The sequence below is a fragment of the Mytilus californianus genome, unplaced genomic scaffold (assembly GCF_021869535.1).
Source record: "Mytilus californianus isolate M0D057914Y unplaced genomic scaffold, xbMytCali1.0.p SCAF_31, whole genome shotgun sequence".
NCBI classification, from domain to species: domain Eukaryota; kingdom Metazoa; phylum Mollusca; class Bivalvia; order Mytilida; family Mytilidae; genus Mytilus; species Mytilus californianus.
This window is the reverse complement of record NW_026262681.1, coordinates 1,154,164-1,173,713: the sequence shown is the minus strand read 5'-3', so window position 1 is coordinate 1,173,713 and position 19,550 is coordinate 1,154,164. Positions and strand designations below refer to the sequence as shown.

General features: G+C 31.3%; 1 protein-coding gene across 1 annotated transcript in view; it reads left to right on the top strand.

Annotated features, from left to right (window-relative positions):
- Positions 1-8,366, top strand: part of LOC127736469 (mannosyl-oligosaccharide 1,2-alpha-mannosidase IA-like) — a 41,996-nt gene extending 33,630 nt beyond the window's left edge. Inside the window, exons 8-11 of the mRNA XM_052247021.1 lie at positions 68-176; positions 1,064-1,168; positions 2,593-2,765; positions 4,268-8,366. Coding sequence (XP_052102981.1) covers positions 68-176; positions 1,064-1,168; positions 2,593-2,765; positions 4,268-4,504 — 624 coding nt within the window. The 3' untranslated portion in view covers positions 4,505-8,366. The remainder of the gene's footprint in view (positions 1-67; positions 177-1,063; positions 1,169-2,592; positions 2,766-4,267) is intronic.
- The last annotated feature ends 11,184 nt before the right edge of the window (positions 8,367-19,550 follow it).

Here is a 19,550-nt window from a genome sequence, read left to right as displayed (position 1 = left end):
GTTAGTTTAGTTGTTAAATAGAAGTCTTAAAAAACATTCAACAATTGTATTCTTGGCTTTTTTTCAGGCCATGGAGAAAAAAATGTTACAAAAATCTAAAAGTGGAATGGTATACTTAGCAGAATATAAATCAGGAAGACTAGAGCATAAAATGGACCATTTAGGATGTTTCTGTGGTATAGTTGTTTATCATTTTATGTATTTAAAAATATATAGAAAACTGGTGTATTTGAATTTATTAAACAGTTTGTATACCTCAAGCATCCTTTTCTCAAACCTGGAAGGTAAAAAACTACATAAGATATTTATAGTTAAGTATACAAGCATGCTGAATTCACTAAGATATGTAGAAATATAAATATTTTATGTTTTTTCTTGCCTTGATGAAGGTTCTAAAGCAAACTTAGGTGTGCTGTTTCCAGCAGGGGTGTCAACAATGTATTAATTTGTGATCAGTTTAAGTGAAACCACTAGTGGTTGGTCAATGATATTTGATATGCAGTTGTATTCGCATTGGTACTTATTTCAATGGACATTATTATCTCCCTCCAACTCAGTCGTGGTCTATTCATTTGCATAAGTTAAATAAAATGTTTTTGATTAGATCAGTTTAAGAGGAATCACTTATGGTAAGTCATTAATATTTGGAATGCAGTTGTATTAGCATTTGCACGTCTCATTTCCATGGAGAATATATGACCCAGCCCCCTCATCATGGTTCATGGACTTTTTAAACTTTTGTATAGTTTACATGATAAAGTTTATGTTTAGGTCTGTTTACGGGGAACCACTTCTGATAAGTCAATGGTATTTGATTTGTAGTTATCGTATTAGCATTGGCATTTTTCATTTCCACTGAGATTTTATATCACTGTACCTTCAGTTATTGTTCATTGACTTCAAATGTTTTACATGTTTTAGTATTGCCATTTTAATTTCAACATTTGCATTTTACTATCAAAAAAAACATACAGATGAGACATATATCTATGTCAACAGTTTATTGATATTAGAGTGTGTCTTTGATATTTTAAAACTTGTATGTAATAAAATTTATTTTCAGGTGGTATGTTTGCTTTGGGGGCTAAACATTCAGATGATAAAGCAAAATACATGAAACTAGGAGCAGATATAGCACACACCTGTCATGAGTCTTACGATAGATCAGGTATGTATAAATACTGTTTTTAAAATATTTAAGGTTTGAGCAGTACATATGTAATAATTTTCACTGTTTCAAAAAAATTCCATAAAATAGTACTCTTGATAAATTGTAAGCATGCAATTTGTAATATTTTAAAGGGGCATTAGCTGTCAAATTCATGTTCACCAATTTGACTCAAATTCTCATATTTGATTTATAACATACTAAAACGTATATCAAATTACAAAAAGTCTAAAATAGACAATTAACAATGCATGGGCTCGATAATATGTATCAACATTTTGTGTGTATTTTTGTCTAGACGCCATCTAATTAACCATTGAGATGACCTCCCAAGACTGCTGACTTTTTATTTATTGTATTTCATGGGTACAGGATAACAACAAATTTAAATGTCCAATGAAATACTCCATTTCTATAGGCTTGTATGCAGACTTTGGCAAAACAAGGAAATTAAATATCCAACTTTTCCTCCTTTTCAAGAAAATTGGTCCAATTAGATACCAAGCCATTAGAACAATTTCATGTATCATATAATAGTAAAACAAACTCAAGTTACATTGTAAACAAACTTTAATTTTCTATATTTATCTTATCTATTTATAACTCTGTATTGCTACTTTCACTTTTCATTGTTTCTCTCACCATGACGACGTCAAATTTCATGCACCACTTTGAGTACTTCAGGGATTAAATTCTGTATAAAAATTGTCCTGATGAAGCCTGCCTTGCAGGCGAAACATGTAGACATAGATAATAAAATTGCAGATCTTTTGAAGTGTTGTTGTCAATTTTAATTATTACAAAAAATAAATGATTCAGCAATATGCTCACAAATTTGAATATTGTTTGACTGTAGTAGAAATAGTATATTGCTATCATATCACTTCAAAATCTTAAAACTTGTAATGTGTTGTGTGTCACATATGCATATGCTACTTTTTCGAAGTATACTTCTCTTGAGAAAGATAGTCTATTAAAGTATGGAAGGATTTAGAAAAAATATTAAAAAGGCATGATATGAAAAACTTGAAAGAAAATATTAATAGTTTTCTCAAGTGATGTCTATAAAAAATAAAGACAGAGCTACCAAGGGGACAATCAAAAATCAGAAGTTGAAGAAAAACAAACCAATAAAAATGAAAAACTAAGAAAAGACATACAACAGTCTACTAAACACTACTTAGAAAACTAAAAAATGAACAATTTTTAATTCCAAAAACGGGTGATCTTAGGTGCTGTGGAAGGTTAACAGATCCTATTCCTCATGATGCACCCATCTATGAGACAGGTAAATTTTGATTTACAAGTCATTTGGTACCTAGATATTTATTTATTCAAATAGATATTTATTTAGGATAATTTATGATAAAGATTGTTTTTATATCTAAACTCTTGTAAAGTCTGACGATGTTATTTATTTCCAGCTACAAAACTAGGACCAGAAGCATTTAGATTTGATGGACAGACAGAAGCCAAATCTATTAGACAGAATGAGAAATATTATATATTAAGACCAGAAGTATTAGAAACTCACTTTTATATGTGGAGATTTACAAAAGAACAAAAATACAGAGATTGGGCATGGGAGGCTGTAAATGTAAGCATAGATACATATAGCTCTATATAGTCATATTTCTTGCCAGGATAAGTATAAAGATATGCAAAATCATGTCTCAATTTCATAAAAAAAGCAACAGAAGAGACAGCAACAACCATTGATTTATCAATATATTTTTTACATGATTCTTCAAATAAAAAGGAGTCACTCATTGTAGTACAAAAACAATCCAAAAGGAAACATGGAAAATCTACTGAACAGTGTTCATGAAAACAATGGCTGTAGCACTGAATTAGATGATTTAAAGATGCTTGCATGACATAATCATTGTTATATCACAAGAATAAAATGTGATATTGTCACTTGCACCTGTTGTTAGATATCCATATTCATGTTAAATATATAAGTAGATTTGTATCTACCCTCTACAAAGTAATGAAGGGGAGACTAAGGTTTGCTGTTTCTGGTAGTGTTGGCGGTGCAACATTTTGAAGTTTGTGACAAGGTCAGTTTAAGTGTAACCACTATGATAAGTCAATGGTATTTGGTATGCAGTTGTAGTAAAATTGGTACATCTCATTTCCAACAAGATTAGTTGGTCTTGCCCTTCAATCATGGTCTATTGACTTTGAAACTTTTGCTCAGTTTAAATGTTAAAGTTTCTGATTAGGTCAGTTTAAGGGGAACCACTAATGGTAAGTCAATGATATTTGGTATGCAGTTGTATCAGCTTTGGCACATTGAGATTCCGTGGCCTTGCCCCTTCAGTCATTGTTCATTGACTTGGATTGAATTTTTTTGCATAGTTAACATTTAAAGTTTTGCTATTTTAATATCAACTATTTGCATTTTACTATCAAAATTACATGCAGGCGAAAAATACTGGTATCTCTGTGTGACCAGTTTATATACTGGTATCTCTGTGTGAACAGTTAATATACTGGTATCTCTGTGTGAACAGTTAATATACTGGTATCTCTGTGAGAACAGTTTATTTCAATTGATTACAGTGCTCAGGCTTTCATTAAACATTTCACATTTGAACTGCCTCCATGGTCTTGTGGTACATGTTTGCCTCAAATGCGGGAGGTAGTGGTTTTGAACCACAGCCAGGTCAAACCAAAGACTATAAGATAGGTCTTTGCTGCTTCTCCACTAAGCACACAGCATTAAGGAGTAAGATCAAAGACCAGTCAGCTAGGAGTCAGAATAATGTGTCTGGGTAGGTTGACATGTCTTCCTATAGATTTTTACCTTGTGTACTAGTATGTTAAAAATCCTTCTCAGTGTGTGGGTCTAGAACAAAGCAGGGTTAATATTCATATTACATTAACATGTTGTCCTGAATATGCATTTAATTTGCACCCGGATATTCAGTAGCCAATCATCATTATCATCATTTTTACATTTTCATGACCCAGTCACAAAATCTAAAAATATAAATTCAATGACTTTAGTAATAAAAACATATATTAAACTGCTAAATGGTATGTCTTTTAACCTTTGTGGAAATTTCTTATAATCCAGCAATGTTTTTACAGGCATTAAACAAGCATTGTAAAGTTGATGGTGGATTTACAGGAATAAGAGATGTCTATCAGGAACATGGATCACAGGATGACGTGCAGCAAAGTTTCTTTTTAGCAGAAACTTTAAAATATTTATATCTGACATTCTCAGAAGATACAGTTATACCATTAGATAAATGGGTATTTAATACAGAAGCCCATCCATTTCCCATACAGGGAGCAAATACTGTAAAGGAAATAGAATCGTGAAAAGAAAAATAAGATGATTAGGTTTTAACTAATTTATGAAAAGAAGGTAATTGTCTCTGTTCAGGTCCATATGTTACATTGATATTGAGAAAAAAACATGATTAAACCCTTATTTCTATTTAATAAAATTACCCTAGTTTGAATTTTATGACAGGCGAAAACATTATTTGATTATTTGTTTTCTGATTATGATAACATAATTTTACAAGATAGAAATATACTAACTATAAATTCAGAAATTAACTGGGTGATTTTATAAATGGAAATTTTTTTTTGACAGAATAAACATAACTGTTAAAATGCATATTTTATAATTTTTTGATAGTAGGGAATGTTTATGAATTACATAAATACATCTTGTGTAATGAACTACTATCAAAATAGTGTTAACAAATTAATCCATTGAATTTCTAGATTTACAACATTGATACACATAAATATCAGGCATGGGCTGTTCCCAAATTAATCAACGTGTTGGGACAGGAGGTACTCAAATATTAAATTGTGGGTGGTTGTGGTTTCCTTAATATTTTGTAAGGATTATAATTAAAATTACAAATTTTATATTATTTGTGGTAAGGGTCTAAAAAACTGCCTCCTTTGCCCACCATGCATTTAATTTTGGAACAGCCTTAATTAATTTTTGTCCTTAGAAAATGCTATAGGAAAATTTATTTCAGTAAAGTTTTATAGTACGAGATATCATTTGTATGAATTCATACAAATGAATTATTTATGTTTGTACATTACAATAAATTATAACTTGGCCTTCGGCTGTTGTCTGCTCTTTGGTCGGGTTGTTGTCTCTTTGACACATTCCCCATTTCCATTCTCAATTTTATGTAAATAATTTGTTTTTATCTAAACAGATTTTTAACTATTGGTCTCCAGTAATTTTTTATTTTTTATGAACAAGAGAAGATGGAGTTAGTCTTTTTCTATGAATGATAGAAGGAATCCTTCAGGAAGGAATACAATTTTGCAGAATTTAAATCTCATGATTATTTAGGTTCTATATAAATGAAATATTTGGGGTGGGGGAGCATACCATATATTTTTTTTCTATTCCTCCCATTCATTTTTTTCCTGGTATAGCCATAAACTATTAACCTGTTTCATTATCAAATTTAAATGTTCTGAATGATCTTTTCTTTTTATAAATTTGATACAAACATACAAACTATGTACAAAACTAGATATTTCTGTTAATAAACACTCGTTGATCCTGCATAGCAGTGATATGAATAGAAAGAAATAATTTAGTATGTTGTGTATATTTATGTGTTATTTATGTTTGTACATTACTATAAATTATTACTTGAAACAAATTATTTTTGCATGATTGTTCTGTATTTGTAGTATGAACAAAACTTGGTTTCTCATAAAAATCATGATTTTTATCGTATATTGGTATGACGTTGGCGTCGTTGTCGACGTACGAAGACACATTGGTTTTCGCACTCTAACTTTAGTTTAAGTGAATGGATCTCTATGAAATTTTACCATAAGGTTCAATACCACAAAAGGAAGGTGGGGATTGATTTTGGGGGTTATGGTACCAACAGTTAAGGAAAAAGGGGCCAAAAATAAGCATTTTTGTAACTTCCAGACATAACTTGTGTGTTAGTGTATGGATCTCTCTGACATTGTACCACAAGGTTCCATATCACAAAGGGAATGCTTGGAATTATTTTGGGGGTAATTGCCTCAAAATTTTAGGAATTAAGGGCAAAAAAAGGGGCAAAAAACAAGCATTTTTATAATTTCAGGACAATAACTTGTGTGTAAGTGTATGGATCTTTCTCAAATTGTACTACAAGTTCCATATCACAAAGGGAAAGCTGGAATTGAGTTTGGGGGTAATTGCCCAAAACGTTTAGGAATAAGGGGCCAAAAGTAAGCATTTTTCTAGTTTCCAGATAATAACTTGTGTTCAAGTGTATTGATCTCTCTGAAATTGTACTGCAAGGTACCATACCACTAAGGGAAGGCTGGGATTGATTTTGGGGGTAATTGCCTCAAAATTTTAGGAATTAGGGGGCAAAAAGGGGCAAAAAACAAGCATTTTTCTAGTTTCAGGACAATAACTTGTGTGTGAGTGTATGGATCTTTATGAAATTGTACTACGTGGTTCCATATCACAAAGGGAAAGCTGGGTTTGAGTTTGGGGGTAATTGCCCTAAACTTTTAGGAATTTGGGGCCAAAAAGGGGCCAAAGAACAAGCATTTTTCTAGTTTCCAGACAATAACTTGTGTTCAAGTGTATGGATCTCTCTGAAATTGTACTGCAAGATACCATACCACAAAGGGAAGGCTGGGATTGAGTTTGGGGGTGATGAATCATACGGGGGTTCAAAAAATTTCAGGGGAGGGGGGGATTTTTTTACCTCCTTTTGTTCCTTTTTTTTTCTTTAAAATTTTCCATTTTTAATTGGTTATTTCTGATTTATATATAAAAGCAAATATTAATGATATGGCTTCAATTGGTAAATTAAAATTTTTAAAGTTCTTAGACCACATTCAATCTGTGTCAGAAACCTATGCTGTGTCAAATATTTAATCACAATCCAAATTCAGTGCTGTATCAAGCTTGAATGTTGTGTCCATACTTGCCCCAACTGTTCAGGGTGTGACCTCTGCAGTCGTATCAAGCTGCGCTCAGCGGAGCATTTTATTTTAAAACGTAATTACTACATGTGAAATATTGTGTCATTAAAGATATTACAGTAGGTAGTTTGAAGAGTTGCCACCATCAATTTGGGATTTGACAATTGCAAATGCTAAACTTTGCCACAGTAGCAGAAATTTTTGAACATCAAATCGCAAATTGATGGTGTCAACTTTTCAAACGCATTAATGCTATTCATATTCTAACGCAATACTAGTAAAATATTCAAATTAAAACATATGCATTATCCCAGAAATGCTGACTACAACTGTGCAATGTTGTTACCAATAATTTTGAATGTCATCCAGTCAAAAGTAGCGTTACATATCATGTTGCATTAGACTTACTCACATGATGACATCATTTTTCAAGTCATGTACTTTATATATTTTTTTATTCTTTGTGTGTATGAGGTAGTTTTGTTTTTCATTTGCTCTAGGTATGCTCATGATAATCATAAACACAAATTGTATAACTTCATTCCATTGATATAATGAAAAAATCTTTGTAATTATTGTTACTATGTTTATGACTTGTCACTATGTGGCTTTTCCAGACAGTTTTACCCATGTCATTTAATAGCATTGTAAGCAAATTTGTTTTTTCTTGCATTATATTCTGTATTTTACCGATAAATAGACTTAGTTTTTGATGGTCAATATTAAACATTTACAATGACTGGGAACAGTTGCAGGCAAGACACTGGGTTCCATGGAACCCTTTACAAATTTTTATTTGATAGTACATTTTGTACTTCTTTATTTACAGACAGAATCTGATATTTTGAAACATTGGTTGATATTTTACATTTTTTCAAAGCCTTCATTCACAACGCTATCAATTTTGATGTTGTCTTGTAAAATTCAACATAAAAATACTCTACTTTTATTTATAAGTCAAATGAAGAGATGCAGTATAATCATCATATTAGTTATGTAACAATAGATTTGAATAAGTGCCAAACCTTTCAACTTGTAAATAAACCTTTTATTTTCATGTTGGCCTTTCCAGAAATAAACAAACGAGGAAGGAGTACTCAAATAAGAACGATATGGATGCTTGGGGGATGTGTGGTTTGAAATATTAGAAGATTATGAAACAATCAACAAAAGCTGGTAACATTCCTGATAATCCATTCAATGAGTTCTATCTCATTTACACAAACCAGCCGTGATTATATCATCTGCAATGTAATTTCAATAATTTCAACATACAGGAAGTGCATCTTAGCAGAGTAAGCGATCAAAACAGAAAAGTTGTCTAATATTTTAATTGAAAATCTATTAGCAACATTCCATTTCCTTGACTGTCCTTTGAGAAAGATCATATAGATGCTTAGAAAAATGTCATGTGATACGACTTTTTCAACCTCTACGTTGAAATGACCACCATCTTGAAAATCTCCTTTTGCTACTAATTTGAGGTCTGTGGAATGTGCCTCCTGACCTTCACCATCCCCTTGTATATTGTTTCTGGAATTGCACTAATTTAGTTATAACAGCTTTCCATTCATTGTAAACACTGTGTGTTCTTTCAAGTGTTTGATATATAAAAGGATGTTATTTGTAAATTTGACCTGTATTTTTTTTATCAAGGTTAACTTTTAATGTGCCGACTGAAGACTACTGCGGTTGAAATAAATGTATGGAACCAACACAGTCTCTATTATATTTATAAAATTGCAGTAACTATTTCATCATTGTTGTAAAAGTCATATCATTTATATAAGCTGTGTGTCATATTTTAATATTCTTTGAATGTTAAATTTTGTAATATTTGCTATTATAGGTGGAATTTCTACACCTACATTATTCTGATTTAGTAATTGGTTTTACAAAATTTTCTAAGCATGTGATTTCTTGATATTTTTTATTCTAAGTGGCCAGGATATATATAGAGTAACTAATGTCTATTCTTCGATTATTTTGAAATCCAACAGACCTTTTTTTTTTTACTACGTCTGTAGACACCCCCAATAATGAGCTGAAGTTTGGTAAATGAGTATATAATTGTAAGTTATACAGATTGTGGTGTGTTTTGTTTCTGGTGATTTCCTTTTCATGAAATAATGGCTTATAGACTAAGAAAATTTCATGAAAATTGTAATTGGCAGCAGGCGAGGGCATTCATGTTGTCAAAACACATCTAGCTAGAATTAAACGACTTTCCCTTTACTTAGTATATAATCAGATTCTTTTCTGGGGTTTATTTTTTATACGGTTGTCTCATCAATTCATTTCACTGGCAGAAGAGCCACTTACTGTTTTCATTCACTTTTTGTCTTGATATTTTTGTTCACTGGATGCACTTGACTGAAGTATGTTTGTGAGTGTACGATTGGAAATGTTTTTATACGACCGCAAAAAAATTTTGTGGTCGTATATTGGTATGACGTTGGCGTCGTCGTCGTCGTCGTCGTCCGGCGTCGTCGTCCGAATACATATTGGTTTTCGCACTCTAACTTTAGTTTAAGTGAATGGATCTTTTTGAAATTTGACCATAAGGTTAAATACCACAAAAGGAAGGTTGGGATTGATTTTGGGGGTTATGGTACCAACAGTTAAGGAATTAGGGGCCAAAAAGGGGCCAAAAATGAGCATTTTCTAGTTTCCAGACAATAACTGTGGAACGGTGTATGGATCTCTCTGAAATTATACTACAAGTTTCCATACCACAAAGGGATGGTTAGGATTTGCTTTGGGGGGTTATGGCTCAAACTGTTTAGGAATTAGGGGCAAAAAAGGGGGAAAAACAAGGTTGTCCTGGTTAATGGACAAATACTTTAGTACAAAACATAATTTAAAGCAGTGTAAGGGAGATAAATCAAATACATCATTGAAATTATCTCCCTTACACTGCTTTTAAATTATGTATAAAGTAATGGTTAATGAACAATAAAGATAATCTAAAACAGTGTAAGGGAGGTAATCCAAATACAACGTTTTGGTTACTTCCCTTACACTGCTTTTAAATTATGTTTAAAGAAATGCATATTTATAAAGGAAGACCAGTAAAAATATCTGCAAATGTTTTCATCTTTTTTTTTTACAAAAAAATCCATATGAAAGATTTGACACTATATTTTTATTAATTCTATTATAAAATAGATTAAGTTAGCACTATGGTAAATTTAAATGGGTAATTATGGTTGCCAACTCCATTGGAAATTTGAATTGAGATTATGACCATATCTTGAGGGAAAGAATTTTTTTGGGGGAAAAGGGGGGGGGGGGGGATAAAAAGAAATTGTGGGGGCCAATTTTTTCTCATTTCAGATTTCAGAAATTAAAAAGAATTATTCTTCAAATATTATTTTTTTTTCAAATTTCAAATATTGAAAAATTTCAAGAAGTAATCTTTAATTGCACAGTATGGCGCATTAGATTTGTAAAATCTTTGATCACATTTATTTATTTGTTATGCCGAATCTAACAGTGTATTTAGATTTTTAATTTTGGGTCCAGTTTTCAAATTGGTCTACATTAATGTCCAAAGGGTCCAAAATTAAACTTTGTTTGATTTTAGCAAAAATTGAATATATGAGGTTCTTTGATATGCTGAATCTAAACATGTATTTAGATTTTTGATTTTTGGCCCAGTTTTCAAGTTGGTCCAAATTGGGGTCCAAAATTAAACTTTGTTTGATTTCAACAAAAATTGAATATATGGGCTTCTTTGATATGCTGAATCTAACCATGTATTTAGATTTTTTATTTGTGGACCCCGTTATCTAATTGGTTCATATTGAGGTCAAAAGGGTCCAAAATTAAACTTTGTTTGATTTCATCTAAAATTGAATTATTGGGGTTCTTTGATATTCCAAATCTAACCGTGTATTTAGGTTTTTAATTTTGGGTCCTGTTTTTTAAATTGGTTTACATTGAGGTCCAAAGGGTCCAAAATTAAACTTAGTTTGATTTTAACAAAAATTGAATTCTTGGGGTTCTTTGATTTGCTGAATCTAAACATGTGTTTAGATTTTTGATTATGGGCCCAGTTTTCAAGTTGGTCCAAGATAGGGTCCAGTATTTAAACTTTGTTTGATTTTAACAAAAATTGAATATATGGGGTTCTTTGATATGCTGAATCTAAACATGTATTTAGATTTTTGATTATGGGCCCAGTTTTCAAGTTGGTCCAAATTGGGGTCCAAAATTAAACTTTGTTTGATTTCAACAAAAATTGAATATATGAGGTTCTTTGATATGCTGAATCTAACCATGTATTTAGATTTTTTATTTGTAGGCCCCGCTATCAAATTGGTTCATATTGAGGTCAAAAGGGTCCAAAATTAAACTTTGTTTGATTTCATCGAAAATTGAATTATTGGGGTTCTTTGATATGCCAAATCTAACCGTGTTTTTAGATTTTTAATTTGGGTCCCGTTTTTTAAATTGGTCTTCATTGAGGTCCAAAGGGTCCAAAATTAAACTTAGTTTGATTTTAACAAAAATTGAATTCTTGGGGTTCTTTGATATGCTGAATCTAAACATGTGTTTAGATTTTTGATTATGGGCCCAGTTTTCAAGTTGGTCCAAGTTGGGGTCCAAAATTAAACTTTTTTTGATTTCAACAAAAATTGAATATATGGGCTTCTTAGATATGCTGAATCTAACCATGAATTTAGAATTTTTATTTGTGGGCCCCGCTATCAAATTGGTTCATATTGAGGTCAAAAGGGTCCAAAATTAAACTTTGTTTGATTTCATCAAAAATTGAATTATTGGGGTTCTTTGATATTCCAAATCTAACCGTGTATTTAGATTTGTAATTTTAAGTCCCGTTTTTTAAATTGGTCTACATTAAGGTCCAAAGGGTCCAAAATTAAACTTAGTTTGATTTTAGCAAAAATTGAATTCTTGGGGTTCTTTGATATGCTGAATCTAAACATGTGTTTAGATTTTTGATTATGGGCCCAGTTTTCAAGTTTGTCCAAGTTGGGGTCCAAAATTAAACTTTGTTTGATTTTAACAAAAATTGAATATATGGGGTTCTTTGATATGCTGAATCTAACCATGTATTTTGATTTTGGACATTGGACCATAATAGGTAAATTAAAAAAATTCAAGTTCTTAGACCACATTCTTTCTGTGTCAGAAACCTATGCTGTGTCAAATATTTAATAACAATCCAAATTCAGAGCTGTATCAAGCTTGAATGTTGTGTCCATACTTGCCCCAACTGTTCAGGGTTCGACCTCTGCGGTCGTATCAAGCTGCGCCCCAGCGAAGCATTTTATTCTATATTGATATTGTGATGTAGTCTATCATCTCCTACCGAGGTCTATATGACCTGTCTTCACGTTTCAACTGTTATTTGTAATTATTGATATTGAAACATGTCTTACTTAACATTAGAATGTTATGTACATTGTAATTGATAAAATAACTCCTGTTGCAATCTGTAACAGATGTGATTAGTTTCATATAAGTGGGTGTATATTTTCATCATAAATACATAGTACAAACTTTAAATATTAGCTTCTGTTGTATGATCTCAAATAGTATGCTGCTAATGGTGACCATTCTAATCTTTTACAAGTCTCACCTTTTTTTATTGAAATATTGCTACTACATGTATTATGAAAAAGGATAAAACATTGAAACCATTAGATTATTCGGGAATACTTTTGCTAATGATTTTCCTCACTATTTTCTACAAAGTTAATGTCCAAAAATAGATATTTTAACAACTTGGTAAGGACCAGGTCCTTTTTTCATTTCCCTTAATGTTTATATAAAACATCCCTGAAAATAATAAAATTATGCCTTATCCATGAAATAGTTGTAGGTTTTCGTTATCTTCAACATATTAAACATATTTCAATAAACCAAATATAAATGAAAAGACTGAATATCATATGTTTCTAAAGATTTGTAAGAAAGCTCTTTTTTCATTAGAATATAAAAGGAAGCAGATAATCGTAAGGAACCACAAATAAAAAAAGTTATCAAAAGAAAAAAACAAACTCTGACTTGTATTTTCTACCACATCTTTTTATAGATATGATCAGAATCAGTGCTTTGGACCTAGAGTGCATAGAGGGGGTAAACGATACCATAATCTTGTTTCAAATGTTTTGCACCGGTTGACATAAAAGGCACTTATAGTTGTGTACTTGTCTGTATATTGCATGTTACTATTTATAGCTTTGCTCAGGTTACTATTGAAGTGCTAAAGTATGCATGTGGAAAGTGTTTGTTTTCTGTGTGGAAATTAGACTTATTATTAACTTGTGACGTCAAATTGACCCTGGATGGTGGCTTGGTATCTTACTAAAAAGTAGAAGTAGATTGAAGGTCATGTGATGTACTAAGTACCGGTACTAATTCGTTCATAAAATTGTGCACTGTAAATCATACATTAAATGGAATACTATAGTTGATTTAATAATATAACACCTAAATTTATTATTTGTTAAATTTGTGAAAAAAGGAATATGAAGCCAATGCTCATTAATAATAAAAACGACTTTAAACTTGGACCTGAGGATTATTTTCATTATGCGGGTTTAACTGGTTAGTACAAAAAATCTGGTACCTATTGTCTCTTAGCTCATTTTCAACAGGAGACAAGTAATGTCACAATTTTAGTAGATTGTACATTGTAATGGAAAATTCCCATTGTAATATTGGCTGACATATTTCATTAAAGATATTATAACATGTAATGATTAAATTTTCTTTTATTCCATTTCTCATATATTGAACTGTGTTATATGCCATTAAATAGAATGTCATTTCATATAAAACGACCCTATTTATGGAATATAATTATGCATGTGTATATACAGTATATTAAAATACTGGTGACTTGGGAACAATAGACAAATGTTGGAAAGAAAATTCTGTTCTTTTTCATACTTTCACTTTCAAAGTGATTTTGTTCTTGTTTCTAAAATATTATACATTTTATTTGTAATGTTTTGACTGTAAGAACTTTTCTGATCAACTTTGAATATTTATGTGTTCTTGAGACATAAAAGGCCTATAGAAAAATAAATTTGGTATGGTCATTTCAGTTAACCTCTTACTTTCTTTGAATAGGGTATAGGACTAATATGGTCTCTTTGTATATCAACATAATAACTTATTTTATGTAAAACTGTAACAGGTATTCCTTCATTATTTGGTTGTAAGGTCAATACAGTATAAATTAAAAAAGAATCATCAAACTTGAAGTGGGGATAATTGCCATCAGAATTTCCAATGTACTTTACATAAGCCAGTAATTTCCTATAATCAAATATTAAAAAAGTATTATCTCCCTTGGCTATCAAGTTTTTCCATTGTTGAATCTGTGCAGTTATGTTATTAACTACAACTGCATACTATCAATTAAATGCAATACTTATTTACTATTTACTTCTTAAAATGTAATACATTAATATTATGCTATTCTCTCATATTTATGAAAATTCAGCAGTAGATATTCAAAGTAGATTGGAAGTAGTAGTTTCTTTATTTTATCAAGAGAGGCATTCAGCAATATAAAGGTGTGTGATATCTATTCTTTACTTTAATGAGTTTGATAATATGTATATATAGTGATTGTAAGAATGAATAAGTGCTGTTGACTGTTAGATGTTTTAAATGTTTGTGTGATCATGTAAATTATTTATATAATATGATTAAACCTCTTCATAAAAAGTGTTTCTTTGACTTTTTAAGTGAAGATGTATAGTGTCAGTCAGGTTATCTCTGTTTTCTCATCACTTGGTCTGTCGTCCGTTAACTTTTACAAAAATCTTCTCCTGTGAAACTACTGGGCCAATTAGAACCAAACAATCATTATTGTGATGACCCCGCAGCCAACCAACATGGCTAAAAACAAGACCATAGGGGTAAAATGAAATGTTTGGTTATTATCTTGAAAACTGCTAAAGATAGAGAAAATCTGACTTGGGGCAAAAATGTTCAAAATGATGATATCTACCTATAATTATGTTTATTGACATCAAAACTGTCAGACGACTTCTAATCTGAGTTATTGCCCTTAAACGATGAATTTTACCTCTTTTTTAATTTTTGCCCATTGTCTCGAAAATTTTAATAGATGGAAAGAAACTTTTAATTATACAAACGATAAGCAAGACAAGATCTACATGATCGAAAATGTTAGTTTTTTACCACTTTTTTAATATTTGCCCATTATCTTGAAAACTATAATAGCTAGATAGACATTTTAAAAAGCAAAAATGATCAGCATGACTAAATCTACAAATAAGTCAGTACGAGCAAAGTTGTTGGTTGACTCCTTATCAAAGTTATTGCCTTTTAGTGACCATTTTTCACAATTTTTTATTTTTCATTTTTGTTTTTTTTCTTGAAACTATATATAACAGATAGTATGTTTAAAAGGCAAATATGATCAGCAAGACGAGATCTACAAATAAGCCATCATGGTTGAAATCTTCAGTTGACTCCTTAATGGAGTTATTGCCCTTTAATGATAATTTTTTACATTTTTGGAGCGTTTTTTGCCTTTTATCTTGAAAACTATAATATAAATAGAAACTTTAAAAAAGAAAAATGATCAGCAGGATTAGATCTACAAATACGTCAACATGGCTGAAATTGTCAGTTGACTCTTAATACTATAATTCCCATTTAATGATGATTATTACAAAAAAGTGGCAATTATTGAAGATTGAAGATGCAGGTGAGTGACACAGGCTCTTTAGAGCCTCTAGGTTTTTTTTAACATGCTACAGTTTACTTACCGGTATACAATATAAAGGGTGCACTTGAATCACTCTTATTAACTGTGATTGAAAAATGTGTATGTTTTATACAAAGCGACAAAAAAAGTTTAATAATTTACTCCTTGGGGTAGATACTATATTTTCAGCATACCGGTACATATTTTCTATCACTTGGCTCAAAATTGATTGGTGTCTAACCCACCTCACTTTCAGCACTATTGGCTATTTCGTGGCAGTCGGTTTTAATTGGTGGAGGAAACCAGAGTGCCTGGAGAGAACCACTGACCTTCAGCAGGAAATCTGACAATCATTGTCAATTAAAATTGGAGTCGTGCACCTCTGCCATGTGCAGGGTTTAAACTCACAAACTCAGTGTTGACAGGCTAGTGATACAGTAGTTGAAACTTGGCCTAAGAACAAGGTGATTTATTGTCCATCAATTAGTATCTATCATCTGTCAATCCAAAGCACAATTTCTTATTATTATTTAGGATGAAATTTGAAAAAAAGGCAAGACAGGAGTTTTGAGTAAAAAAAAAGGCAGGACGACAATTTATGTAAAAAAAAAGTCAGGATAAACTAATTAAAAAAAAAGGCAGGACCGAAATGAGTGAAAAATAAAAATAAAAATGCTGGACAAAGATTACAACTAATAAAAAATGCAGGACAAAATTTTTCATCCTAGCTCTCCCTAAAAAAAATCAAATGGTAGCTCCTTTATCTCCCAAGCCTTGTCAAACCAGACTTAAATTGGTATTTTCTGTTTCAGTGTTAAGCATCTAGCATATGGTAGTAATAGCAAAGAAAGGGTCAAACTGAGTCAGAATAATGTGTACCTTTAGGTTGATATGTAAGTGATAAATTTTTCCTGGTAAAATATGTCCGGGCGGACACATATTACTAGTATAAAAAGTCCATGGTTACAGAATTTACTAGTATTTTTAGTCCGATGTTAGTAATTTATGTCCCCAGACTAATTTTCCTAGGAATTCAAGTCCATGTCATTAATATTCCTAGGTAAAAACGTCCATGTTCTTTTTTTAATAGGAAAAATATTAATGAATCAAATCATTTACATTTATACAATATTGGAAATTTAAATATTAAGTTTTAATATTGTTTAAGAGTTGTGTATTTATATTTTTAATAAAATTCATGTCCCCAGAATAATTTTCCTAGGAAATCATGTCCATGTCATTAATATTCCTAGGTAAAAACGTCCATGCCCTTTATTTTAAAAGGTAAATATAAATGTTATGTTTTAATATTGTTTAAGAGTTGTGTATCAATTTTTTTAATATAATGTTTGTCCTCAAACTAATTTTCCTAGGAAATCATGTCCATGTCATTAATATTCCTAGGTAAAAATGTCCATGCCATTTTTTTTAAAAGGAAAATTTTAATGAAACAAATTATTTACATGTAAACAATGGAAATTCGATTTTTATGTTTTAATATTGTTTAAGAGTTGTGCATTAATATTTTAATAAAATTCATGTCCCCAGACTAATTTTCCTAGGACATCATGTCCATGTCACTAACATGCCTAGGTTATAACGTCCGGCCATGTCCTTTATTTTAATAGGAAAAATTAATGAAACTTTCCAATCTTAACTAAGAAAAAATGTTGTTTTTTTATTTGCAATAATTTTAAAAATATAATAAAAATTACTAGAAAAACAAGTCTTAGGACAATTTTTCCTAGTTAAATAAGTGCCAGACATATTTTACTAGCTATGGACTTATTTTCCTAGGAAAATTTGTCCTGGGACTTAAATTCCTAGTAAAATAATGGTCATGGACTTGATTAACTAGGAAAAAAAGTCTGGCGGACAAATTTTACTACCGGACCAATTTTACTGTTACAGACACACCTTCCTGCAGACTGTAACCAGACGAACAACCACATTACAAATCTAGGTTTGCATGACAGTCTGGAATAAAGCAAATTTCATATTCTTATAGACCTTATTGCTATTGGAATCTGAACTATTGACATCATACAGCAATCACTTTTCCTTTGTGGTGTCAGACATTTCCAATTGTGACGTCAAAGTTTTACTGGAACCTTCGTGATGTCCAGTAATGGCTGACAAATAGCAATAAGGTGTATTTAATAAAATTGAGAATGGAAATGGGGAATATGTCAAAGAGACAACAACCCGACCAAAGAGCAGACAACAGTCGAAGGCCACCAATGGGTCTTCAACGCAGCGAGAAAATCCCGCATCCGGAGGTGGTCCTCAGCTGGCCCCTAAATAAAAATGTGTACTAGTTCAGTGAAAATGGACGTCACACTAAACTCCAAAACATATAAAAACTAAAATTAAAAAAAAAATACAAGACTAACAAAGGCCGGAGGCTCCTGATTTAGGACAGGCGCAAAAATGCGGCGGGGTTAAACATGTTTTGTGAGATCTCAACCCTCCCCCTATACCTCTAGCCTGTAGAATAAAGAAACACATAGCAATACGCACAGTAAAACTCAGTTCAAAAGAAGTCCAAGTCCGATGTCAGAATAGTTATACATGTTAGTGTTCTGATTTGCATTTAATATTTTATACTAGACATAAAATACCAATCAATCCATAAAACAAGGAATCCTGCATTTGAGTTGAATTGGATCAATTCATTAACTACCCTTCATATGTTTTTCTTTTCCAAATTTTGGGTTAAGCTTGACCAATCCCAAAACCTTATATCCGTAGCTGTGATTGGAAGTGACGAGAAATGGGGATGGATGTACACCGAAAAATTTCTGACATGAAATGCTTGGAATTCATATATAATATTAAAGTGAGTAGCACTATTCACCTCTTAATAATTGCTAGAGGTCATGGTGATCTAATTATAAAAGCTTACCGTAAGATCAAGACAAAACCTTGACATCACTGATAGTCATCAACAAGTAAAACTAAAATAGTTTAATACTACTAGTTTAAAAATTAAATTTGATGTCTTTTTTAATAAATGATTGTGCAATGAGCAGTCAAAGAATTAGAGGTAGATTTAATATATGTTACTGAATGTAATGAAAGTCTTTTTAACTGTAAAAGTCCCTCATATCTGGAGCAACTTACTATATATCATAAAATCAAAGGGAGCTAGTATTCATGAAAAGCAACATCGTGTACAAATTATGTAAGGATTCATTCAGGCATGCTTTGAATTAGTGTGATACATAAACTTGTGTGGTTGAACAAGTAAGAGTGCACACGCTGAAATGTCTTGCCTGTTTTACTTATCATTGAATTCTTGTTGAAAGTCTGTAATATGAAGGTTTTGCAACACGTATCACATAAACTCAGCATTATCCATGTTCTGTGGATATGAGGTTGCGGTTAGATGACACATGCAAGACAGACATGTACACCTTAGTCATTCTATACACCAAATATAGTGGTCTATCACTTATACACTTAGTACCCGAGAAACAGATCTAACCACAAAACAACATTGACCAATGAACCATGAAAATGAGGTCAAGGTCATATGAACCCTGCCAGATAGACACACCTTACTATCATTCCATACACCAAATATAGTTGATGTATCGCTTAAAGTATCTGCATGATAAACTGACAAAATTAAGAAAACTTATCATTGACAAATGAATCAAGAAAATGACCTATTGCTTATAATATTTGAGAAATAGACCAAACCACAAACACTAA